At 48.2% G+C, this 27,127-nt stretch overlaps 1 protein-coding gene across 14 annotated transcripts in view; it reads left to right on the top strand.

Annotated features, from left to right (window-relative positions):
* TOX2 (TOX high mobility group box family member 2) overlaps positions 1-27,127 on the top strand; it is a 275,373-nt gene that overhangs the window by 244,670 nt on the left and 3,576 nt on the right. For all 14 annotated transcript variants that reach the window (XM_045053582.1, XM_045053586.1, XM_045053583.1 and 11 more), the window contains 4 exons: positions 22,585-22,824; positions 25,213-25,440; positions 25,887-25,967; positions 26,645-27,040. In XM_045053582.1, the coding sequence (XP_044909517.1) occupies positions 22,585-22,824; positions 25,213-25,440; positions 25,887-25,967; positions 26,645-27,040 (945 nt within the window). The remainder of the gene's footprint in view (positions 1-22,584; positions 22,825-25,212; positions 25,441-25,886; positions 25,968-26,644; positions 27,041-27,127) is intronic.

Here is a 27,127-nt window from a genome sequence, read left to right as displayed (position 1 = left end):
AAATGCGGGGCTTGAACCCACAAACCATGAGATCATGAACTGAGCCAAAGTCAGACACTTAACCGACTGAGCTACCTGGACGCCCCTCCCCTTTTTTATCTATTAATTCCTTCTTCTTCCTTTCTTTAGATGTTTAAATTTGTCATTTTAGATTCTTTAGTTCATTTACTTTTGTTTATTATGTAATGATAAAAAAGTTTGTGGCTGTGCATTTTTTCTGAGTATGGCTTTGGCTGTATCCTATACATTTTGAAGTGAGGCCTTCTTACATCCTCTACATCTTCCAAAAACAGAGCTGTGTTGATTTTTATAAAAATGGCACATGTTCACTGTAAAAGAAAAATTAAACACAAATACAAAGAAGAAATAAAAGGTCATTAAACTGTACTATCTGCAAGTAACTATTATTAACCTAACTATTTGCTGGTTGGGTATCTTTTCAGTCATATCTTTGAACATCATATGAATATCATTTACATAAACAAGATATAGTATGGGGCCTTTTCCTGTACTTTTTAGCCTGTTTTGTTAGAGCTGTTGTGTGGCCTGATGATTTTCTGTAGGAGTAGCTAATGGATGTGTTTCCATGTCCGTAATTCTAGGTCGTGCCCGTATTTTTAGTGCCTGCATAACAGTCCGTTGTGTGGATGTTTCATTGTGAACATAAACAATGTTCTGTTGGCATCTGGGCTTTTTCTGACATTTCTGTACTGTAACACTGTCTTGGGATGGGTTCCTCCTGCATTGTGGAAGTGTTTTTCTGAAGGTGTGGTCTCAGAGAGGGAGGAGAAGAGAGCTTTACCCCAGGCAGACTGCTTCGTCCTCTGAGCCTCAGTCTTATTTGTAAAAATGGGAGTCATCATGGTGCCTGCCTCATGGGAGAGATGTGAGAATAGATGAGGAGCCATTTGTGGCGACTTCAAAACTATATACAGGCTGTGGGGGCCCTAAAACTCATGCCAGAGTGAAGGGCACATAGTCCTGTGACCGGGTCCTGGAAGGGCAGGAACTCTGATCTTTAAGGGTGGAGCCAGCCTGGATTCTAAAACAGCCTGTGTCCCTGAGCCACTTTGGCAACATTTGGCTGTTGCCTTTAAGAGGCTGGGCACCAAAGAATGCCAGGCTTCCTCTGTTCCTAACATTGTCTCACAGCCAGATGCCCCTACCCCCCTTTCCCAATTACTTTGTAGCAGCCGTGGGAGTGGAATTGCACCAGAACTCTGAGCCCTGTCTGTGCCTTGGATGCACTGGTACCTGAGGACCAGTCCTTGCCCTCGCTGGGCCTCCCCTCCTCGGACCCTTCCAGCTTGACCACCTGCAACTCTTCTGAGAAGGGGTATCAGAAGCTTTGCCTCCTGCCTCCAGCCCCTCCCAGGCATTTCAATCTTGGCTTAACCAGGGACTTTCAACAGGCAACGCGTTTCTCGAGAGTTCATAAAAACATGTAAACACGGATGAGGATACAAAATATTGAGCGGCAAGGCAGTAAAACACGCCAGTGTTTGTTGTGTTAATTGAATATTCATGAGCTGACTGTTTAAATTACAGTTCACAACTGTTGCAGGGCCTGATGAATAATTTAAACGAGGGTGGCCAAAGAGATTTCAACACCGCATTAGCAAACTGCTCAGGATCAGCTACAGAGAATTTATAATTAGCTTGGAATATCCTATAATAAATTCTCTGGAAAGATGGTTTTAATTAGCACATGTGCTAATTCAGAATGTAGAATGTTCAGTGTTCAGGAGGGGTGAGTAACCCTTCACTCTCCTTGTGCTTCCCTCTCCTGTGGGTCCCAGCCACTTGCCAGGAATCTCTGAGCCACGCAGAGCCTACCCCTGAGTGACTCCCACCTCCACTGCCCCTGCCTCGGGCCTACTGCCCCATCCCAGCTCAGACCTCCCCTGTCATGGCCTGGGCTGGCTCAGAAGCCTCTGAGCTGGTCTCCCTGCCTCTGTCTCTCCCCATCTGGTTCATTCATGAGCCGGTTCACTCCCACAGGGGCAGCTAGCGTAGCTTTCTGAAATGCAGATGTGATTCTTCTACTGCTTTTAGAGTCCTCCCATTGAGGAAGCCCAGAAGGTGAAGTGGCTGGTCAAGGTCATTCAGGTTAAGGTCTTCTCACCCTGAGCACACCAGGACCATCTGACTTCAGCCAGTCTCCAGACTTGGAGAAACAGAGGAACAGCATAAGCAAAGGCAAAGAGGCAGATCTGCCACTGGGGAGCAGACAAGGCTTGAAGGAACAGGAGCCCCGGAAGGCGAAGGCGTGGAGTCTCTGGTGTTAGAGGGGGAGGGGCGGAAGCAGTTCCCACTCAGGGGCGGGGTGTCTACTGGGCTGGCCTGGAGCTTGGGAAGCACCCAGGCCTACCTGGCTCATTCCCTCCACATTTCCTTAGTACCTGCTGTGTGTCAGGCCTGGGGCTAGACGTCGGGGGAACCACCCTGAGCAAAGCAACCCGGTCCCCACCTTCATGGCTGGAGCACAGAGCCAGAATCATGCACACCGGCAGCGGAAGTATTATCCCAACCAAGACAAGGCCAATGAAAAAACTAACAAGGTGCCGTGAGAGGCAGTCCACGGGGGGCCCTGGTTTAGGTGAGAGAGCCAGTTGAAGCCCTCCTGGAGGTGGTGACATTTGAGCTAAATCCTGAGGAATGAGTAGGGGCTAGAGAGTTAAACTGGGTTGCCAGGCACATGGCACTGGGCCAGCAGGGCGACACAGCTGCCCCATCCCTGGAGGGTGCTGAGGATGGGGGAAGGGCAGAGTCCCTGGCAGTGGCCTGGGGTGGGGGTGGGGGTGGGGGCTGGACTGGTCACTCGAAAGGGGCATCTGTCCACAGGGAGCTATTGCTGAAAGGAAACAAGCCCCTTTCTGGTCCCAAACCCTGGCTCCTGTCCTTAAAGTTGTGAGACTTTGAGCAAGACCAGTGGAATTTCTCAGCTTCATTTCATTGGGTTCACTCATGCGCTTGTTCATTCATTCTAGAACCTTTTATTGAGCCCTTACTGTGTACCAGGCATTCTCTCAAGCCCCGAGCAGATGACAGTCCTGATCCATGGAGCTTCCATTCCAGTGTGGTAGGCAGACAACAAGATAAGGAAATAAAATACACCCTTCCCGCCGCTCAGATGGAGAGGCAAAGGTTGGCTGTCAGATAACCAAGTGCATCCTTGCAGAATGTGGCTCAGCCCTAGTGCTGCTGGCACAGGCATCAGGCCCCTTTCGAAATAGGAACTGAAGATCAAATTCGGGAAGAGGGGGGGTTCCCGGTCTGGGCAGGTCATTGTGGTTATCAGCTCCCTTTGACCGTGGGCGCTGGCTCCACCACCTCAGCTCTCTCCTGTCCATGACGTCTGCCCCAGGTGCCTCCTGACCCTATCTCTGGCCTCTTGCCCTGAGAACAGGAAACCTGCTGGGCCATCCGCTGCTCATGGCCACCCAGGCTCTACAGAGCCTGTAGGACCAAGCCCTCACCGTGTGTGATCTGCCCCCAGCTTCGTCACTGCCTGGGCCCCAGTGTACCCCCAGTCCTAGTAGCTCCCTGACACTCAGCCCCTGCCCCAGTTCTTCACAAAGACAGAGGAGAGCTCAGTTGTAGTCAAAATAAGACAGACCTGCTGTGCCGACTCCCCGTGTGGTGATAACAGAGCCGTTCCCTCTCAGATGCTCTGTTGCTGCGGCCCGGCCCAGCCTGGGCTGCACCCCTCCGCCCTCAGTAGTGAAAAGAGCTCAGACTGGCAGACTCGGGTGGGGATCAGGGAGCAATTGATGTTACTGCTCTGGGACTCCACGTGCTCATCTGTAAAGTGGGCACAGCAGCATCTACCTCACAGGGCTTGTTAAGAGGCTCACTTGAGACCAAAGATGAGCATGTGGCCAGCAAGAGGCATGCATAGTGGTGCTGTGGCCCCTCAGTTCTGCGGTTCAGGTCTCCAAGGGGGCATTTCTGTGCTTCCCCTTAGCATCTAAGTAGAAGGTCATCCTTGGACCCTGCCACTGTCCGCTTTCTCTCCTGATGGTCCCAGTGAAGCTCCCAGGAGGGGTCATCAACCGTGGTCATATTTCCTCCCCTGCCATTCACTCTGGCTTCTGCCTCCCCCCAACTATAAAACTGCTCTGCTTCGGGACCCTGGTGGCCTCCAAATTGCCAAATCCATCAGGTACGTGCTGCTTCTATCGTCCTTGACATGTAGGGGCCACTCCTTTCTTCCTGAAATGCCTTCCTGTTCTGCTTCCTCAATGTGACTGGAACTCCTGTTCAGACACCCCTTCTCACACCCCTCCCTCTTGGCGTGATTCTCTCCCATGGTGAGTGGCTGCCTCTCTCTGGGCACCTGTTGGTCCCCACCTCTAAATACCAGACCATGTAGTCGACCATCCCCACCTGGAAACCCCACTTGGATGCTGGGCCCAAGCTCAGCTTGCCCACAGCTGACCACTCCTTCCTACCTGGTTGGACACGTCTCTTCTCTCATGTGACCAGCCCATGAATATCATTAGTGATCTGGTGTCATCCTGGACCACCCACCATGACCAGTCCCAAATCCCAGATCTGCCCTTGGCATCTCTCACAGCCGTCTCTTACGTTCCATTATCCGAATCTGAGTAGTGATTATGTGACTCCTCACCTGCCACCTGCCACATAGCAAGCAAGCTGGCCTTTCTAAAATTGAAGTCACTGATCTTCCTAAAATATTTCTGGGTTCTTTGTGACCCTCAGGATGAAGTCCAAATATCTTCACCTGGCATTCAAGGTCCTACCCAGTCTGGCCCCTTCCTGGCTTTCTAAGCTCATCTTTCCAGCCCTCCTCCCTCCTCCCCACTAACCTTCTAACTGGGGCCATTACATAGCCCCAGCCTGCATTGCACAAGCTCACAGTGGTCCGTGGCTTCCCTTTCAGTGCTCGTCACCATTGTGACTGCATACTGATTTGGGTGTGGAATTGATTGATGCCTGTCTCCGCCACAAGACCGTCAGCTGCATAGGGCAGGGACCGCGCCTGTATTACTCACCATGAAATCTGTGTTCTGCAGTGCCTGGCACATAGCAGATACTTAGTAAATACAGATGTTTCTGCTATTCTATGAGAGACACAGTTCTACAAAACCTGCAAATTCCTAAAATCAACAGAGCTTGTGGGGAAAACAGGGTTAGGGCAAACCTCTCAAGGTCTATGTAACTTGGTAACCACAGCATTAACAGAAAATCATAGTGATACTAATTCAGATACCTGTACAATTAAAAAACACGTGTTAAATTCTTACTAAAGAAACTCTCAGGGGGCACCTGTGTGGTTCAGTCAGCAAAGCATCCAACTTTGGCTCAGGTCGTGATCTCGGCGATTCATGCGTTCAAGCCCCGCGTTGGACTCTATGCTGACAGCTCAGAGCCTGGAGCCTGCTTCGGATTCTGTGTCTCCCTCTCTCTCTGCCTCTCTCTATCTCTCTCTCAAAAATAAATAAATGTTTAAAAAAAAGGAAAAAAGAAACTCTCAGTAAGACCTGGGAAGGTAGCTTCATGGGAGAGGGTAGAAGGATGCCTTTTCACCGCTGGGTTATGTAGAAAAGGACAAAAAGAAACACGTAGAGGGAGCTGACCCCTCCATTGCCTGCTGGGCTCAGCTGGGTTGGCATCCTCTGCATTGAGGCTGGGCCTTGGTGGCACAAAATATTAATGTGCTGGAAGAATCTTGTAGGCCTGAAAAGGACCTCTCTGTGGTGCAGCCGTCCCCAGTTGACAGGCATGGGATAGTCTGTGTCCCAGGAACACAGGCCACAGGGAACACACCGCATTTGTTGAGTGGGTGAGAGTGTCCGCAGTGCAGTAATGGTGGGTGCGTTAATAACACGTGTCACACTGCATGACATGGCTGGCTCACTTGTCTTCCTGTTCCACTGGACTTGATGGTCCTTCCTGAGTGACAGGGGCTGTGCCTGCCTTCTTTGTGTCTCAGGGTCTGTGGCTCAGGGGCAGTCATCGTGTGGGCTTTGGGGTTGTGACAGATCACAGGCCTCCATTTCCGCCCTTGAGGAACCAAGAATGTGCCATGTGGCATGTGGGAGTTACCCCAAAACTCTTACTGGACAGATCCCTAAACAGCCCATTAAGAGATGTTTCATTGTTCAGGAAAAAGAAATGGGGTCTGTGTTAGGGTTCTCCAGAGGAAAATAACAGGGTATATAGACATCCAGATAAGAGGAAATTTATTATAGGACTTGACTCCTGTGGTTATGGACATGGAGAAGTCCCATGATATGCTGTCTACAAGCCAGGAAACCTAGTGGGATGTGACTTAGTCCAAGTCCAAAGGCCCGAGAGTCTGGAGCTCCAGTGTCTAAGGGCAGGAGAAGATGGATGTCCCAGCTCAAGAAGAGAGAGAATTTGCCCTTTCTCTGTTTTTTTGTTCTCTTTTGTTCCATGTGAGGGTCTTCAGTGGATTGGCTGATGCCCACTTGTATTGGTGAGAGCGACTTTTACAATCATTGGCCAATTCAAATGCTAATCTCTTCTGGAAGCAACCTTCCGAACACCCCAGAAATAACATTTTACTGGCTCTCTGGGCACCCCTTGACCCAGCCAAGCTGACACATAAAATTAACAATCACTGGCTCTGAACCTTGACAAGAGGGGGTGAACTTGGGAGATCATGAAGAGGTGGTATTGTCCAACCTCGAGGCCAAGAGGTTGTAGGAAGTGAAAGAGGAAGGAGTAGGGACAGATAATTCCTTCAACAAACATTCACTGAATCCCTGCTATGTGTCAGGTGCTATTCTGGAACAATGAAGATGTGAGCCTGTGTGGAACTGGCAGGGGGAGCAAGATAAGAAACAGTAAAATAATAAATGAGTCATATAGTGTGTTCACAGGTGCTCAGTGCATTGGAAGGAAGAAAACAGTGGCATGAAGGTGATTGGGATGGCTGGGGGTGGGCAGAGGGCGGTTTTGGGAGGATGGTCAGGGAAGACCTCATAGGAAGGGGGAGACCCGAACAAGATAGGCAGGAGGTGAGGGAGATGGCGTAGGTACCCCCTCACTGGGGAAGACCATCCTGTACAGAGGGAGCAGCTAATATATAGGACTTCCCACCCTTGCCACTGTTGACATTTTGGGCTGGGTCATTCTTCATGGTGGGAGGCTGTCTGGTGCATAGTAGGATGTTGAGCAGTACCCTTGGCCTGGTAACCAGCAGATACAAGTAGCATCTCCCAGCTGTAACTGGCAGTGTCCCCAAATATTGCCAAATGTCCCCTGGGGTGTGTGTGCAAAGTCACACTGAACTAGAGAAGGGCCCTGAGACTTGAGCATGCTTGAGTGGGAGTGTGCGTGAGTGGAGTGAATGGGGGGGCGGGGGGGGGCGGGCAGAGAGGTATCAGGTGCTGCTGGTGGGGTTGTTCTCAGAGCTTGCGGCTTAGCAAGGACTTGGGCTTTTCTGGGAGGAAGGGAGGGAGGGAGCTGGTGCAGGCTCTGAGCAGAGGAACAAGGGCCTGCATCCCAGAGCTGCGCAGCACCAGGACCGCAGCCCCCACCCCAACCCAGGCAGAAATGTCACTCCCCCAGCAGGGCAGTCCCAGACCCAGTGTTTCAGTGACCCTGTTTGCAAACCTTTCTTCAGAGACCAAATCAGCCTTGAAGGGGACAAATTGCTTTCCATTTACATCCTTCCCTGCTGGTGCCTTCATATTCATAACAGGATGATCAGTGTAACCAGGAATGGGGTTGTTGCTTTAAAAGGATAAATTAGTCTGACTCTTAACTCAATAATTAAAACTGTGATGGCGCTCGGCCTGCAGGGATAATGTACTATTATTATAGTCGTTTGTTTCAATTAAATGCTTACTGATTTTACAATAGCAGCTGGGCACCTGTGCACTATAGCTATTACTCTGAACAAGACATCTCAAATTTCAGGAGAAATTTGTCAGCGTGCGAGGGATCTCCCACCAAGCATGAAAGTTTATTAGAAATACTTACTCACAAAAGGCTTCGGAGTGAGAGGCAGGCACTGGGGAAGGCTTCCTATTGGCTTTCTTTTCCTCTCTTTTGTGCTGAAAAAAATCTTTTTTCCTAAAAGAAAATAATTTTCAAATTTTTGACCCTTAAAGCCCAAAGAAGCCTCAGAGAGCTGGTTTGGTTGGCTGAGGAGGGGCTCTGGCGGTGACCTCACACATCATTGATTCCAGGGTGTGGTAGATTAAGTCATGCTACCCTGCCCAGATGGCCATGTTCTAATCCCTGAAGCCTGTGCATATATTACCTTATATAGCAAAAGGGATTTTGCAGATGTGACTAAGTAAAAAAATCTTGAGATGCAGAGATTATCCTGGATTATTTGGGTGGGCCTGGGGATGTAATCATGAGTCCTTATGCGGGCGGAGGCAGGAGGGTCCAACACCTAGACTAGGTGGTGTGACAATGGAAGCAGAGGGAGAAAAGCCCTTGTGATGCAGGACCACAAGCCAAGGAATAAGGACAGCAGCCATCCTTTAAAAAAAAAAAAAAAAAAAAAAAAGGTGAAGATACAGAGTCTCCCCTGGAGCCTCCAGAAATAACCGGCCATCCCTGCACCTTGATGGTAGCCTGGTGACACTGATTCCAGACTTCTGGCCTCCAGAACTATAAGGGGTTGAGTTTGTGTTCTTTTTTCTTTTCTTAAGATTTTATTTTTAAGTAATCTCTACACCTAACGTGGGGCTCAAACCCACAACCCCGAGATCAAAAGTCACATATTCCACTGACTGAGCCAGCCAGGCGCCCCAAGTTTGTGTTCTTTTAAGCCACCAAGGTTTTAAAAAAATTTTTTTTAATGTTTTATTTATTTTTGAGAGAGAGAGAGAGGTCAAGTGGGGAGGGGAGGGAAGAGAGAGAGGGAAACACAGAACCTGAAGCAGGCTCCAGGCTCCGAGCTGTCAGCACAGAGCCCAACAGGGGCTTGAACTCAACGAATGGTGAGATCTTGACCTGGGCCAAAGGCAGATGCTTAACTGACTAAGCCACCCAGGTGCCCCTAAGCCACAAAGTTTGAGGTAATTTGTTACAGCAGCGACAGGAGACAGCCACGCTGGCTCTCTGCTGCTTCCCAGTGTCCTGAGACCCTTCTCAGAGTCCCCAGACCGCTTTCCCTAGGCAGGCAGTTCTGTCACAGATCCCAGGACTCCCTGGAGGCTGGTGGCACACAGACCTGGGCTCTGACCCTCCTCTGCTTAAAGCCCGTGGCCATCCACTTAGCACCTGCAGGCATGGGCCCTCCGCCTCGGTCCCCCGAGTGCTCGCCTCTGATGCCCCTTCATCCTTATCTCCCGCTGTTTCGGACACTCCGGCTTGCTTCTGGGCATCTTGCCAAGCTGGTCGTGCCGCTCGTGTTAGAACTCTCCCGAGAAAGAGAATGTCCCAGCACTCAGGCTGGTGAAGTTCCCCATCACTCAGCCTTTTCGTTCCATTCAGGTTTCAGTGGACCAGATGAGGCCCACCAACCTTAGGGAGGACAATCAGCTGTACTCAGTTGACTGATTCAGATGTTAGTGTCATCCAGAAACACTCTCAGAGACATATCTAGAATAATGTTGGAGCAAATGTCTGGCCCCCCTGTGGCCCCGTCAAATTGACAGAGAAATTAACCATCACATTACTCCATGCCTCTGTGCCCTTGCCGAGGCTGTTCCTGCTCCTGGGCATGCCCTCTGCACCCTCCTCATTTCTGCAAACTTCCTCTTCAAGAGCCGGCTCAGTCTTCCCCCATGGAAATGCTTTCTGGCTCTGGCCAGGGGCTTTCTGGCCCCTTCTGTGACCCCCCTCCACCCAGGTCCCTTTGCTGCACTGGTTAAAACAGTGTGGGTAGCATCTCTGCCTCCCCCATCAGACTGTGCACTCCAGATGGGGTGTTCTTTTAGTCTGCTCTTTGGGTCCCAGACACAGCAGCCCTCAGGGAATGTCTGTTGAATGAATGAGTGACAGGAGCAGACTTGGGGACCCAAGAGGACTAGAGAAGTAAGACGACCACAGAGGTCGGTTCTGCTAAGGGCAGTTCAAGGCAAAGGCCCAGTCAAGGACCCGAGAAGGAGGCTGCAGGCAGCAAAGGAAAGCCAGCGTCAGAACGGGGGCTAACTACAAGGTCTCTGTGGCCAGTCCAGGTCTTCTGATTTTTTTTTTATATGAAATTTATTGACAAATTGGTTTCCATACAACACCCAGTGCTCATCCCAAAAGGTGCCCTCCTCAATACCCATCACCCACCCTCTCCTCTCTCCCACCCCCCATCAACCCTCAGTTTGTTCTCAGTTTTTAACAGTCTCTTATGCTTTGGCTCTCTCCCACTCTAACCTCTTTTTTTTTTTTTTTCCTTCCCCTCCCCCATGGGTTCCTGTTAAGTTTCTCAGGATCCACATAAGAGTGAAACCATATGGTATCTGTCTTTCTCTGTATGGCTTATTTCACTTAGCATCACACCCTCCAGTTCCATCCACGTTGCTACAAAGGGCCATATTTCGTTCTTTCTCATTGCCACGTAGTACTCCATTGTGTATATAAACCACAATTTCTTTATCCATTCATCAGTGGATGGACATTTAGGCTCTTTCCATAATTTGGCTATTGTTGAGAGTGCTGCTATGAACATTGGGGTACAAGTGGCCCTATGCATCAGTACTCCTGTATCCCTTGGATAAATTCCTAGCAGTGCTATTGCTGGGTCATAGGGTAGGTCTATTTTTAATTTTCTGAGGAACCTCCACACTGCTTTCCAGAGCGGCTGCACCAATTTGCATTCCCACCAACAGTGCAAGAGGGTTCCCGTTTCTCCACATCCTCTCCAGCATCTATAGTCTCGTGATTTGTTCATTTTGGCCACTCCAGGCCTTCTGATTTTAAAGAGAGGCTGTAATGCAGTCAGAGCAAGGGCCCAGATGGTGCCCAGAGCAGGGTTTAGTGGAGAGACGGCAGCAAGTGCCTGTTTCCTGGGGCCAGGTCTGGACAAGACGGCGGGCTGGAGGTGTAGTCCCTGAGGACAAGGACATGGCAAGCAGATAGACCTTGACTTGAATCCCAGCTCTACCACTTGCCCTAAATGACCGTGGGCATGTTCCTTCCCTTTTTGAGCCTCAGCTGTCACATCTGTAGGATGCTGATGATAAACCTACCTCCTCCCATGGCTGGGTGAGAATTAAATGCGCTCAGAAGGTCAGTGCCTGGCAGATGTAACTGCCACCTGAAGGGTAGTGCCTCTACCACTATTTCTGTTTACTTCACATTCAGCTAAAACCGAGATTGGCGGGATGCCTGGGTGGCTCAGTTGGTTAAGCATCCAACTCTTGACGTTGGCTCAGGCCAACATCACAGTTCGTGAGATCGAGCCCTGAGTCAGTCTCTGTGTTGACAGTGCGGAGCCTGCTTGGGATTCTGTCTCTCTGCCCCTCCCCAACGGCATACTCACGCACACTCTCTCTCTTTCTCAAAAACAAAACAAAAACAAAATAAAAAAAGAAAAATGCAGAGATTGGCAACCTATGGCCATAGGCCAATTCTGGCTCTCCACTTGTTTTTGTAAATAAAGTTTTATTGGAATACAGCCACGATCATTCATTTACATATTGTCTAGGGCTGCTTTTGCACTACAATGGTAGAATTGAATAGTTGTAACAGAGGCCATCTGGTCCGCAAAGCCTAGCATATTTAATATCTGGCCCTTTATGGAAGAAGTCTGCCAACTCCTGATATAACAACTAAATATTTGTGAAGTACTACCCTAGTGCCAAGCCCAATGCTGTTATTTTTATTCTCACTGGAGCCTCCTTTCTGGCTTCTCTCATACTTGCTCACTTTCCAGACACTTCCATCGTTTCTCACCTCTTAGCCCGGTTGAGATCTGGTTCAAACATCAAGTTTATACCTCCAGCAAGTTTGTGAGGGGATGAAGGAAAGGAACACATACCAGTGCCAGGCTCTGTGCAAAGTTACCTTTCATTGGATCCTCACAGCTGCCCTATGAGAGCAGGTTCATTACCCTCCGCCCACATTAGAGCCATTAAGATCTGTGTGGGTGCCATGAAAAGATCTCAGTCTCAGAAGACAACCAAGAATTCCGACTTTCTCACTTCCTGGCTGTGTGACCTTGGGAGAGTCACTCAACCTCTCTGAGTTTCAGGGTCTTTATTGTAAAATGGGGGTGATAACAGTGTTCATGCAGCTCATGGCATGGTGCCCAGCACATAGTGAGCACACATCCAGTAAAATAATAAGTATTTTTAATCATTATCACAATTGTTACCATCCTGTGTAGAACAGAGGGATTAGTATCTGTTGGAAAGAACCACTCTGGACCGTGGGAGTGATTGTAAAATGCTGGTCAGTGGTTCGTTAGTTTTCCTTTGGGGTCTGACTGTGCTTAGAAATGAAGAAGTTTCTGGCCCCTCTAGAGCTGAGGCAAAAGCTTCAGTGAAAGGACACAACTGAGCTGAGCTGCTGTCGCCTTCAGAAAAAAGTCCCAATTCTCCAGGCAGAGTGTGAGGCTGTGTTTAATGATACACGTCCCTGCCTCAGAGGAAGCAGGCGGGGTGTTAGTTCTGCGAATCAGCAGAAGACAGGAAGGTGTAGGTGTGATTTCTTATCCTCTCCCCTCTGGGTGGGGGCACCCTGGCACCTGGGGCTCCTCTCCATAGAGACTGCAAATGGGGAATTTGTGAAAAACACCTTTGTGTTCCTGCCCCTCCGAGAATCTATTAAGCCAGGCGAATCTAATTAAGTTCACAACGATGCCTCCTTACTGTTTCCTCTGGCTCATCCTTCCTGGAGAGGCCACAGGAGTGGCTCCTAAGTGTGCCCATATGTTTCCATGAGAGAAGCAGGAGGCTTGGTGCCCCTGGCCACCAGATATCTCCTAAGCGCCAGCTGGATGCCGGGCCATGTCTGCACGGAAGCAGATGCTTGATGCCCACCATGCTGAGCCCTGGGAAAGCTCAGAAAAGGGGTGTGGCTGGAAAGGGAGGCCAGGGGAGACCTCTCTGAGGAGGTGATGTTTCAGGTAAGCCTCAAAGAATGCTGACTTGGAGGGAGGGAGCAGTGAGCCACAGGGGAAAGTCTCCATTTAGAGGGAAGCCCACATGGAGCTCTGGGAAGGATCTGGAAAGGTCAGGAAGACAGAGGTGGTGCATGCAAATCTTTGTTTCACAGGCTAAGACAATGCTAGCAGACCCTGCAGGAGCTTGTGAAGATTCTGAGCAGGGAGGACACCCTTTCTACTTGAGTGGGGTCACTCCAGTGGCCAGCATAGCACCAGAGAGGGGGCTGGTATCTTAATTTGGGACCCCCTCCCTAAATCAGACTCTGATGCAAAGGTTTGGGTGCAAGTATTTTGTTTGGGGGTGACCCCAGGAAGCCATGCAAAGGATGAAGGGAATTGAGACTGGAAGAGAAGAAAACCAGGAAAGGGTGGGCTGGGGAGTTGTGACACCGTGGCCCCTGGAACACAGTTCCGCTGCGGACACTCTGAGGAGAGCATGGAACACAACTCGGAATCGCCCCGCCGAGGAGAGAGGGAGCCCAGGCTTTCCCACATACTCCTGGTCCCTCATGGTTGAAGAGCACTCCTGGACCCTCAACTGTTCGGCACTTCTGTTCTGCCCTGGGCAGAGGATGCTCTCAGGAGACCATGAACAAATAAATGAGCAAAATAATTTATAGCTTGAAATAACCATTATGAAAGAAAGAGACAATATGATGATACAAAATAATGGTCGTGGGTTAGGTTTTTAGACAACGTAGTCAGGGAAGGCTTCTCTGAAGAGGTAACATTCCAGTTAAGAACTGAAAGATGAGGGGCACCTGGGTGGCGCTGTCGGTTAAGCGTCCGACTTCAGCCAGGTCACGATCTCGCGGTCCGGGAGTTCGAGCCCCGCGTCAGGCTCTGGGCTGATGGCTCGGAGCCTGGAGCCTGTTTCCGATTCTGTGTCTCCCTCTCTCTCTGCCCCTCCCCCGTTCATGCTCTGTCTCTCTCTGTCCCAAAAATAAATAAACGTTGAAAAAAAAAATTAAAAAAAAAAAAAGAACTGAAAGATGAGCCACGTGCAGAGACCAAGGGGAGGAAAGCTCAGGTCAGAAACCTGAGGCCGGGGTAGGCCTCCTGCATTTGAAGATCTGAGAGGAGGCCAAAGCAAGCTAGAGGTGCAGTAGGTGCGGTGGGGACAGTGTACAGGAAGGGCTGGAGCGTCAGACTGGGGCCCATCATGCACAGCCTTGAAAACCGTGGAAAGTGGAGCACACTTTAGCCCAAGGGAATGGGGACGCTGAGGAAGACTTTTGAGGAGGGGAATAGCATGGTCTCATTCGCTCATTTGAGAGATCCGTCCAGTGATTGTGGGGGAATAGGCTGGTGGGAGGTGGGAGAACAGGCAATGAAACAGGAAAACTGGGAGATGGCAGTGGGGGAGGGTGGGGAGAGGTGTGTGTGGGACTTCGGATTCGCTGCAGAGGCCGAGCCAACACAGGTGTGTCTGGGGCAGGAGAGGCGTGCAAGGAACACAGAGAAATCAAGGTTGGGGCCCAGGTGTGGGGCTTGGTGAAGCAGACTGAAGGAGAATCAAGTTCCATTTTCAACATGTGAAGTTTGACGTGCTTGTGGGGCATCCGGTGAAGACGCAGCGAGGCAATGGAATGAAGGTGTTTGGGGCCCAAGCTGGAGATCAGGGCACCAATCCTATCTTATTTCAGGATGCATCACATAACCAACTAAGTGATGTGGATGCCAGCCGCCTTCCCAGACTTCCCAGAACCTAGTACATTCAAGTTCAACACCAGGCTTTGAAGAGCCCCTGATTATTATTATTATTATTGTTGTTGTTGTTAGTTTGGTAGTTTGGGGTCTATTTTTGAAAACCTAAAATATTACAGATACAAATGAAGCAGCCTTTGTATCTGTCTTTCTTTTCCTGCTTTTCCTGTTTTTAATGCTTTTACTACATTTTTATATGTCCTTAAACACTTTATTGTAATGTTTTATGTTATAAACATGTACATTAAGGTATTTTACTGCATGGATCCTCTTGAAACTCTTTTTATTCATTATTGTTCCTGAGTTCATCCACCTCACTGACAGGTGTAGCTACAGGTCATTCCCTTGAACTCTGTACAGAATTCCGTTATGTGAATATATCACGGATTTTCACCATTTCCTGATTGGTGAACATTCACATTATTTCCAGTTTTTCTGGAACTTAGAAAATGCCATAGCAATGATCATCTTTATTATAATATATAATTTTTGAAAGGTAACTTCATGACTCTCACACAAATACGAAATGAAGACATGTCAATTTATTTAACTCATTCATTAGTGAGAAAGCCAATAATACATTACAGTTGGCTCAAAGGAGAATCTGATGAATAGACATATATATCAGCAACCCAGAATGATAAAATAAATTTTGTAATAAAGGTAAAACTGGAGCAACAGAATACTGTGTTTGAAATCTTCTTTCTACAAGGTAGAATCAATTGTACGTCTACCAGACAACACTTGCTTGCATTTTTATGGACAAGAATCAGTTGCATTCTACCTGATACCCACTAAGATGGCTCCTATAAAAGAAAAGTTACAAGTGGTGGTCAAGAAGTGGAGAAATTGAAACCTTGTGTACTATTGGTGGGAATGTAAAACGGTGCAGCCACTATAGAAAACAACAGGGCAGTTCCTCAAAAGTTAAGTAGAATTACTGTGGGGTGCCTGGGTGGCTCAGTCGGTTAAGCATCCGACTTCAGCTCAGGTTGTGATCTCACAGTTCATGGCTTTGAGCCCCACATTGGGCTCTGTGCTGATCGCTTGGAGACTGGAGTCTGCTTTGGATCCCGTGTCTCCCTCTCTCTTTGCCCTCTCCCGCTTGTGCTCTCTCTCTCAAAAATAAAAATAAACATTAAAAAAAAAAGTAGAATTACTGTATGATCCAGCAACTCTATTTCTGTGTTTATAACCCAAAGAATTGAAAGCAGAGTCTTGAAGAGATATTTAAACACCCACGTTCACAGCAACATTATTCACAACAGCCAAAATGTGGAAGCAACCCAAGTGTCCATTAATAGATGAATGGATGAATGCAGCATCCACATACGATGGAATTTTATTCAGCCTTTAAAAGGAAGGGAAGTCATAAGAGACTCTTAAAAACAGAGAACAAACTGAAGGTTGGTGGGGGAATGGGGGAGAGGGGAAAATGGTGATGGGCATTGAGGAGGGCACTTGTTGGGATGAGCATTGGGTGTTGTATGTAAGTGATGAACCACAGGAATCTTCGGCCAAAACCAAGAGCACACTGGATACACTATATGTTAGCCAATTTGATAATAAATTATATTTAAAAAAAGAAAAGAAGAAAAAAAATTAAATAATAATGCAAGGAAGGGAAGTCTGGTATAGGCTACAACGTGGATGAACCTTGAGGACATTTTGCTTGGTGAAATAAGCCGGTCACAGAAGAACAAATTCTGTATGATTCCACTTACAGGAGGTACCTAAGGTAGTCAGATTCATAGGACAGTAGCCAAATGTCACAGTAGTAAAGTGGTGGTTGCCAGGGGCTGCAAGGAGGGAGGAATAGGAAGTTATTGTTTTATAGGTAGGGTTGCAGTTTTGCAAGGTGGAAAGAGCCCTGGAGATGGACGGTGGGGATGGCCGCACAACAATGGGAAAGTGAACTGTACTCTTAAAATTTTTTTTTTCAACGTTTATTTATTTTTGGGACAGAGAGAGACAGAACATGAATGGGGGAGGGGCAGAGAGAGAGGGAGACACAGACTCGGAAACAGGCTCCAGGCTCTGAGCCATCAGCCCAGAGCCCGACGCGGGGCTCGAACTCACGGACCGCGAGATCGTGACCTGGCTGAAGTCGGACGCTTGACCGACTGCGCCACCCAGGCGCCCCTGAACTGTACTCTTAAAATTGGTTAAGGTGGTAAATTGTATGTTGTGTGTATTTTACCACACTGGAAAAAATGTAACAATGAAAAAGATGCACTAATTTCATTTTTTTACAAAGTTGTAAAGTTGCCTAGTCAAAGACAAAGGCACACATTCCTATAGAAACAGGTAACCCCAGAGGCCCAGGAGCCAGGCTCAGCATTCCGTCGAAAAGACAATCATTTGCCCATTCTAATGTCTTTGAGATTTATTCCGCAGTATTTATTTCTTCTTGTGCATCTGGGAAAGTTCCTTATAATAAATATCTTAGAATAGAATTGCCAAGTTACCTTCAGTGTACCTGGGTATTATCAGATTGCTTCCTGAAATGTTTACCTTACTAGCTTACACTCTAACAGCAGTATAAATAGACACCCAAATGGCCAGTAAACGTATGCAAAGGTGTTCAACCTCTCTAGTAGTCAGGACAGTGCAAATTAGAACAAGTTTGAGAGCATTTCGCACTTTGCAGATTTGCAAAAATTCGGAAGTCTGCCATTATCAAATATTGGCAAACTATGAAATTACAGAGTCAGGAATCTCTGGCTAAAGAATTCTAAGCATGCTGCTGGGAAGAAAAATGAAAAAAAACAAGTCCTAAACACAGAACCCCAAGGCCATTTTGCCCTTGAGGAAATAATGTCAGACTCTTGCTTAAGATTCAGGGAAGGAAGGGTATTTACGCATGGAAGTGGAAAGAGGGATGTTTAGAGATTTTAAATCCTTCGACTCTTATTTCTTGAGAGTTAAATTTTTTCCCAGCTTTATTGAGATAGTACTAACATTTAACGTATATTATTTTAAGGTATACAACATGATGATTTAATGCATGCAAATATTTTGTGAAATTATTATTACAGTAAGGTTAGTTAATACTTGCATCCCCTCACATAATTACCTTCGTGTGTGTGATGACTTAAGATCTCTGTTCTTAACGACTTTCAAGTATACAATATAGTATTGTTAATTATAATCCCCGTGCTGTACATTAGGTACCCAGAACTTATTTATGCTGTAGTTGGAAGTTTATTCCCTTTGACCGCCTTCACCCATTTCCCAGCCCCTGGCCCTGGAAACCACCATTCTACTCTCTATTTCTTTGAGTTTGGCTTTTTTAGACCCCACATGAGGGAGAGCACAGTCTGTCTTTCTCTGTCTGCCTTATGTCACTTGGTATAAGGCCCATCCATATTGTTGCAAAAGGCAGATCTCCTTCTTGCTTGTTGCCAAATAACATTGTACATACATTCCACACTTTCTGTCTGTTCATCTGTTCAGAGAAACTTAGGTTGTTTCCATGCCTTGGCTATGGTAAATAATGCTGCAGTGAACAACGGGGATGCAGATCTCTCTTCAAGGTAGTGATTTCATTTCTTTTGGATCGATACCCAGAAGTGGGATTGCCAGATCACATGGTAGTTCTGTTTTTAATTTTCCAAGGAACCTCCAGACTGTTTTCCAGAGTGTCTGCTCCAATCTACACTCCCACCAACAGTGCACAAGGGTTCCCTTTTTTTTTCACAGCCTCACCAACACTTTTATCTCGTATATTTTTGATGATAGCCATTGTAACAGATATGAGGTGGTGCCACATTGTGGGTTTGATTTGCATTTCCCTGATGATGAGTGATGTTATGGACCTTTTCATGTACCTGTTGGCCGTTTGTAAGTCTTCAAAGTATCTATTCAAGTTCTTTGCCCATTTTTAAATTGAATTCTTTGTAAAAGTTTCTACTCTTTGAAATAGTTCACTTGAAGTCTGTTTCCTGGGCTTCTTTATGATTAATATAATAATAAAATATAGATTTCACAATATATTATATTAAGAACTCAGAACCAAAATCTACTTATGTGCTGTTCACAAGATGCACACTTAAAATGATGAAGGACAGTAATAAACAGTGGGAAAATAGAGGTACTGATCACAGGTGAAGTTGGATCTAAAATAAAAACATTAATTGAGGCAAAGATACTGGGGTTTTTTTATTAAGAAGAAGAAGCCATCATGAAAGTATAGCATTCTGGAACATTTATGGGAATGAATAGCGTCACATCAGTATATGTGAAGAAACCTGTTTAAATTCCATAGAGAAACTGAAGGGAACACAATAGCAGTGGGAGCTGCTTTAACTCATTTTTCTTGAAATCTCACAGCTAGAGTAGTCAAAACAGTTGATTGAATAGACATATGGAGAGATGTGTATATTGGAGCATAAACACGATTTCAGATACACATGAACATTTTACAAAAACTCATCATACCCTAAGCCATAATGAAAACCCCAATACCAAAAAGATAAAATTCTAGGAGTCATGTTTTCTGACCATAATAACAAAAGAATATATTAAATGAAGACTCCTCTCCAAATAACTTAAGGTAAAAAACAAAACAAAACGAAAAACCAACAAACAACACTTCAGTTGTAGAATATATATTTTTATTTGGTGGGGGGGATGAGTAGGGGCAGAGAGAGAGAGAGAGAGAGAGAGAGAGAGAGAGAGAGAGACAGAGTCTCAAGCAGCCTCTATGCTCAGTGTGGAGCCCAACGTGGGACAGGATCCCACCATCCCAGGATCATGACCTGAGCCAAAACCAAGAGTCGGATGCCCAACCGACTGAGCCACCCAGGTGCCCCATAGAATTAAAAAAAAAATTAATGTTTATTTTTGAGAGAGAATGAGAATGAGAGCGAGAGTGAGCACAGGTGGGGGAGGGGCAGAGAGAGAGGGAGACAGAATCCAGAGCAGACTCCAGGCTCTGAGGTGTCTGCACAGAGCCCGATGTGAGGCCCAAACCCATGAACTGTGAGATCATGACCTGAGCCAAAGCTGGATGCTTAACCAACTGAGCCATCCAGGCAACCCCCCCCAACTCCACCTAACACTGTAGAATATTTTTTAAAATATTTGTGTGGTATACAATGAGGGAAAAATCATAGTTATGGAGCAGGGGTTCTCAACTTCAACACTACTGACATTTTGGGGTACATAACTCTTTGGGTGTGTGTGTGTGGAGGGGGCATTCTACACATTGTAGGACATTTAGCATCATCCCTGACCTCTACCTGCTAGATGCTGGTAGCACCAACTACACACACACACACACACACACACACACACACACACACACCAGTTGTGACAGCCAGAAATGGCTCTACATATTTCCAGATTTCTCTGCAAATGGTCCCTGTCTGGACCTCTGCCCTAGATAGTAATATTATTAGAAAAGAAAATCTGAGGGGCATCTGGGTGGCTCAGTCGGTTAAGCATCTGACTTTGGATTTCAACTCAGATCATGATCTCATGGTTCATGAGTTTGAGCCCTGCATCAGGCTCTGTGCTGACAGCATGGGGCTTGCTCAGGATTCACTCTCTCTCTCTTTCTCTCTCTCCTCTCTCTGTCTCTGCCTCTCCCCTGCTTGTGCTCGCTTTCTCTTTCAAAATAAATAACTTAAGAAAATAAAATGTGAAAGTAAATAAATTATTTAATTTGAAAAGCTACATAAATAGCAACTTATGATACCCGAGGTCAACAGTAATAGAGAGGAAAGCAAAGTTAATAATCAGAAAACTTGTCAAATTTTTTTTTTTAATATAAGAACTGGTTCTTTGGTAGATAAACATATAAACTTTTTGAGAAGGAAATTTTAAAAAAGCAACATGCATTCACAGTATTGTAATTGGGAATGAGGATTTAACTACAAAAACTATAGAGTAGGTTAAAAATATGATAACATTATCCCAGTTATATGCTGTTAATGTTAAAATGTGGACAAAGTAGCTAGTTGAAGTATATATGTATGTAACTTACCAGAATTAACTAAAGAGAATATGGAAACTAAAATAACCACGGAAAATATTGTGAAAATCAGTCTTTTGAAAAGCTCATAACACAAACACCAACATTGGCCAAAGATAACCCCCCAGAAAATGGAAATGAGGACAAACCTAAAAAAGAAAGTTCCTCAGAACTGAGGACATACCAGACAAAATCAAACAAACACACATCCAGGCCAAGACAGCGATGTTCCGATCAGATTCCACTGAATTCAAGGCAAAAGGAGGCACTTTATAATAATAATAATAACATTCACGGGGCACCTGGGTGGCTCAGTCAGTTAAGTGTCCAACTCTTGGTTTCGGCTGAGGTCACAATCTCATAGTTTGTGAGTTCAAGCCCCACATTGGGCTCTCTGCTGACAGTGCAGAGCTTGCTTGGGATTCTCTCTCCCTCTCCCTCTGCCTCTCTCTCTGCCTCTCTCTCTCTCTCAAAATAAATAAATAAACTTTTAAAAATTTCATAAAAAACATTCAATCCATAATGAAGACAGTTTTCTTTTTCCAACAAAAACCAACATTGAGCCCTGTGATGACAGCTCGGAGCCTGGAGCCTGCCTCAGATTGTGTGTGTGTCTCTCTCTGCCCCTCCCCTGCTCGTGCTCTGTCTCTCTATCTCAGGAATAAACATTAAAAAAATTTTTTTATTTAATTAGAAAAAAAAGAAATTGGATTCTTTTGAGGAGAAAAAAAAAACTCCCACATAATAAAATGGGAAATCCATGAACTTGCCTAATGAAGAGAACATGGGAGGAAAACAGCTCCTCAAGATGAGAAATTAACAAAAGGAAAAATAACCACAGATGCAATGGAAATAAAAATAGGGGCGCCTGGCTGGCTCGGTCGGTGAAGCATGTGATTCTTGATCTCGGAGTTGTAGGTTCGAGCCCCACATTGGGTGTAGAGATTACTTAAAAATAAAATCTTTAAAAAAAAAGGAAATAAAGATAATTATAAGAGTATGCAAATTGTTATGCCTCACTCAACAGTGTGTGCGTGTATATATAAAATATTTAGGTGAAAAGAACACACTGTTCTACAGATGTATTTAGTATGAGAAATGCCTGTATGTAAAAATCAGGAGCTTTCTTATATTCCAAAAATAACAAGTTAGAAATATCATAGGGAAGATTTGATGAGAAAATTACTGACTTAGAGGAAGAAAAGTACAAAGCTTTATTAAGGGACTTATTTTTTCTATGTGTTTAACAAACACTTATACACAATATATGGCTTACTAGGGGCCAGGCACATTTTGTCCTACCCAAACCTAAAAGGTAGTTTTAATTATTATCTGCATTTTTTTGGATGAAGAAACTGAGGCACAGAGAGGTTACATAACTGGGCCAAGGTCACGCAGCTTAGAAGTGGCTGAACCGGGATCCAAAACACAGCCAGCCTCCAGCACCTGTGCTCTTTGCTGTAGCGCTGCATAGCGAGTAAATGAACAGACACACCGTGTTCTAGGAGGGAGGACTCAGTATCAGTAAATGGAAAATGATCAGTAAAACGATCAATTCACTGCTGGCCTGAGCTCTCTGGCGAGGGCTGAACTGCTAACCATCTGTCCAGGGTGAATGTCAACAGAAGGCAAACCGTCAGGGGGCTGTAGGCTGCCCCCGGGTGCACCGAATCTCACCCCTGCCCACCCCCCGACCCCACCGCTGGAGCCTGGGGAAGCCCAGCTGGGAGTGGAGCCCCCCAGCCTTCTCCTCTGCATGCCACTGCTCTGAGTCCCACGGTGCAGAGGTGATGGTGGCCGGCGGGTCCTCCCTAGCTCACAATGCCCTGTCCTATTCTCTTAGATCCAGGAGATGGTCCACTCGGAGGTTGCTGCCTACGACTCCGGCCGGCCTGGGCCCCTCCTGGGCCGCCCGGCGATGCTGGCCAGCCACATGAGTGCCCTCAGCCAATCCCAGCTCATCTCTCAGATGGGCATCCGGAGTGGCATCGCCCACAGCTCCCCGTCGCCCCCAGGGAGCAAGTCAGCGACGCCGTCTCCCTCCAGTTCAACTCAGGAGGAGGAATCAGAAGCGCATTACAAGGTAGGGAGGGTGGAGATGCAGAGCCCTAACTGATGCCCTCCTGTCAGCAGGTGGGTGGGCCGTGCGTGGAAATTGGCATCACCTACCTCTACACAAGACTAGAAGGGTCTAACTGTACCCTTTGCTGGAAGACATGGAGGAGGAAAATCAGCAGGTAGAACGGGGCCCACTGGCTGGAACGCCTGGGCAGTGGGGATGGTGGTGACTGGAACTCGGGATACCTGGCTTCAGCTGCTAAATTTGCTGAGCATCTTTGACAAGATCCTCAGAGTCACATCTTAGGGCCACATTGGCCTTTTAGGAGAAAATGTGCTGATAAAAATGGGTGGCCCAGCGAAGGCATCTCTGGACTGTGCTGACCACAGGATGGGGCACTAAAAACGAACACCACCACCCCAGTCACTGGGGACACGCCCCCCCCCAACATCCCTGGAGTCATGGGTGGTCCTGCCTCTTAAGAACAGGTCGGAGGGGAGAGGTCACCAGCTGTCCAGGCTTGTCCTTTCTTTGCACTGACAAATGCCCCTGGCTGTTGGAAAGCATCTTGTTTTACTGGGGCCAAAAACAGAGGCCCAGAAAGGCCCAGGATGGAAGCTGTCACTGGGAGCCTCCCAATGAGCCCGTGGCAGAATAAACTTGATCCCACCACTTCCGCCTCCCTTCCTTCTTCATAAGGGCCTCTCACCCCTTTCCACACGGTGGCCCTGCAGACGCCTGGGAGCAGGAGCCATGGCGCCTGTCCCCTCTAGCAGAGACCCTGACCTCCTGGGCTTGGGGTGTGGGGGGGGGGGCAGGGGGAGGCGCATCTGGATCCGGTTCAGCTTCATCCTCAGGATAATTTGGTCTCTGCCGTAGGCCAGACAGGAGCCGTTTTTATTTTATTTTTTATTTAATGGACACTTGGGGCCAGACACTGTTCTAAGCACATAACAAGTATGCATCCATGTAATCCTCACCACAGTCCTGGCGGTAGGTGCCATCATCTGTCTCCAGTTGGCCGATGGGAAAACTGAGGCCCAGAGAGATTGTGTAACTTCTCCAGCGTCACCAAAACAGGATTCAGACTGAGGTGGTCACAGTCTGGCTCCAGCTGATGTGCTCTTGGCCACCTGTAGTGCCCTGTCATCTCTTCCTCATCCAGCGGTGTATCCACATCCCTCCTCCTGCTAGAGCCTCTCCTGGGGTGGACACAACCGGGCCCGGAGGGCGGCCAGCTGCACATAGAGGCAGGAACAGAACGGGCTCTGCTGCAGACTGCCCCTCACTGTCCCGCAGACTCGGAGGCCTGAATCTTGTCTAGTGGCCCACGGTTTCCCTATCAGTTCCCGGCGTCACTTTCATCTGCTTGGTGCAGGCTGACAGTCCTCATTGCAGGATCCAGGGCCTTTGACCAAAGTTCCTGGTCCCTCCTGTGTGGCCTGAAGGGTCCTTTTGGGGGCCTGCTGAGGTCTGTGGTGAGCATCCCTATGCTGTACCCATCCTGCAAGCCCTGAGTCCGACACTCACGGGATTGCAGTCCTGGAGTCTGATTGCTCCTGAAGGCCAGGTGTCCAGAGTGAGGCCACACCGAGCGAGTCACATAACCCCTTTCCCATCCAGCCATGTCACAGGGGCCCCCGGGGACTATGCCCCCTGCCCCAAGTTGCACACCTGAAAATTGGCGGGAGACCCTGATCTTCTGTGGTTAAGGATCATCTTTGGGGATGATTTGTGATCACAAGAAAGGAGAGCTGTTAAGAAAAATATATATAAAACTTGGAAGTCGGGCCCTGAACAACAGCTGCACGCTCTTTCAGTGGCGTACCACAGCATTGTCCAGCAGGCTTGCTCCAGAATTACCGGTCCTCTGGGAGAATGTGCCGCTGTTGTGATTCATTACTCATGATCGATTAGGGGACTTGACACCCTGTAAAGTCAGATGTTAACTTGGGAAAGAAGGGGTAGAGATGTAAACTGTTTTCCTCTGATTACAAGGCAAATGAATTTTTCCCTGTAGGGATGCAAATGACTTCTGCCCCGTAGAAAAGATTAAAAGCCCCCAAAGCGATAGTTTCATTACTCTGTAGGGCAGTTTTGCTTGTATTTCTTTGACTCAACTTTGCTGCCTTGCTGATTTTCATTAATGAGTTAAGCACAAACCCCGGAGTTGCTGGCTCCTACCCAGCCTGTGCGTATGTCTGTTGCCTCCCTCACCTAGAGAGTGAGGAGCATGACCATGTGTTCAAGCCCAGGGTGGTGGCCAGCCCACCACTGCCCATGCATGCGTGGAGTCAGACAGGGAGGTGGTGGGCTGCTGAGGAAGGTCCCCTCTGCCTCAGGCTGGGGTGGGTAACCTTTGACAGGAGGCCCCCAGCTTCTCTGTTTTTCTGACTCCTCTCACCTGCGCAGATGTCCGGAGAGAAGAGACCCTCGGCTGACCCAGGAAAAAAGACCAAGAACCCAAAGAAGAAGAAGAAGAAGGACCCCAACGAGCCTCAGAAGCCTGTGTCAGCCTATGCGCTCTTCTTCAGAGACACTCAGGCCGCCATCAAGGGACAGAACCCCAGTGCCACCTTTGGAGATGTGTCCAAAATCGTGGCCTCTATGTGGGACAGCTTGGGAGAGGAGCAGAAGCAGGTGAGTCTCTGTCCCTTTGGGGACCATCCCCCGAGGCTTTGAGGCCCTGGAGCCAGTGACAGACTTGGAATGTCTGAAACCAGGAAGACGCTCTTACGGAGGTCTTTTCCTGGACTCAGTTTGCCCACCTGTAAGCTGGGAAGCTATTCCAGTTCTGCTGTTTGCCAGCTGCGTTCTCTAGTGACTTAACCAGTCTGGATTTCGGCTTCCTCATCTGTAAAACACGAATAAGCATCTCCGTCCGTCTTGTCGCTCCAACTGTGTGAGTCTGGAGTCCAGACCAGAGCTTCCTCTCCCAGCTACCATGTGCCCATGGCTCCTCTCGTGGGCATCCAGGGAGGATAGGGAGCAGAACCAGCCCTAGGCAGATTCCAGTTACCAGCTTCGGGACCTCGGGCTGATCGCCGGAGCCCTCCCCAGTGTTGCCCATGTCTTGAATTTTTCAGGCCTACAAGAGGAAGACCGAGGCAGCAAAAAAGGAGTATCTGAAGGCTCTGGCAGCCTACAGGGCCAGCCTCGTATCCAAGGTAACACCCTGGACCGTAGGCCTGGCCGTGATGAGGGTGGCACCCCCCAAGGGATAGAGCAAGAACTGAGGCCCATGAGAACGGTCAGAGCTATAGTTTGTGGAGAGAGTGGATAAGACCAATGTGGTCACTTCTCCGGTGTGCCTACTATGTGCTGCGCTCATGCTGAGCACTTTACCTGTATCTCGTTTCATTTAATTCTTCCAAGAACCCAGTGTTCAGTGAGGTTAAGCAACTTGCCTGACATGATGAGCGTAGGGGCGTTGTCTGAAAGCTATCCTAGAGGACATGGCAGGTGGGTTAGGCCCTAAAGCGTCAAGTGGGGGGAGGGGGGTGTTCCAAGTTGAGGGAACAGCACGTGCAAAGGCATAGAGGCCGTAGAGGAGCATAAATAGAGGATGTCCCAGCTGGATGGTGCTGGCCTCACGGGCCAGGCTGAGGAGTATGGGCCTCATGGGCAGGGAAAGCCCAGGGATTAGTGCAGGAGGTGGTTGGATGGTCAGAGCCAAGTGCACTGAGGACCCAGAATTACCTCCGGTTAGCCCATAGCTCCCTGCCAAGGGGTCAGAGAGCCAGCCAGGGGCCATGGCAGTGGTTTGCAGACCCCGCTGGTCTCATGGCCCCAAGTTCTGGCTTATCCGTCTTCCCCAGAATAATTGGTGTCTGTCTCCTTGCAGAGCTCCCCAGACCAGGGCGAGACCAAGGGCACTCAGGCAAACCCGCCGGCCAAAATGCTGCCACCCAAGCAGCCCCTTTATGCCATGCCGGGCCTGGCCTCCTTCCTGACGCCATCGGACCTGCAGGCCTTCCGCAGCGGGGCCTCTCCCGCCAGCCTTGCCCGGACGCTGAGCTCCAAGTCACTGCTGCCTGGCCTCAGCGCGTCCCCGCCACCGCCCCCCTCCTTCCCTCTCAGCCCTCCACTGCACCAGCAGCTGCCGCTGCCGCCCCATGCCCAGGGTGCCCTCCTCAGTCCGCCTGTTAGCATGTCTCCAGCCCCCCAGGCTCCTGTCCTGCCCACCCCCATGGCACTGCAGGTGCAGCTGGCTATGAGCCCCTCACCTCCAGGGCCACAGGTAAGGACGGCCCAGTAGGAACATGCCCTTCAGGACCCCTCGTGGGGAAGGGAGGTGGCTTGGGATTTCAGATACTGGCCCTGCCCC

This window comes from Felis catus, chromosome A3, assembly GCF_018350175.1.
Source record: "Felis catus isolate Fca126 chromosome A3, F.catus_Fca126_mat1.0, whole genome shotgun sequence".
Taxonomy (NCBI): Eukaryota; Metazoa; Chordata; class Mammalia; order Carnivora; family Felidae; genus Felis; species Felis catus.
Note: the sequence above shows the minus strand (reverse complement) of the source record. Positions and strands in the feature narration are given on the sequence as shown.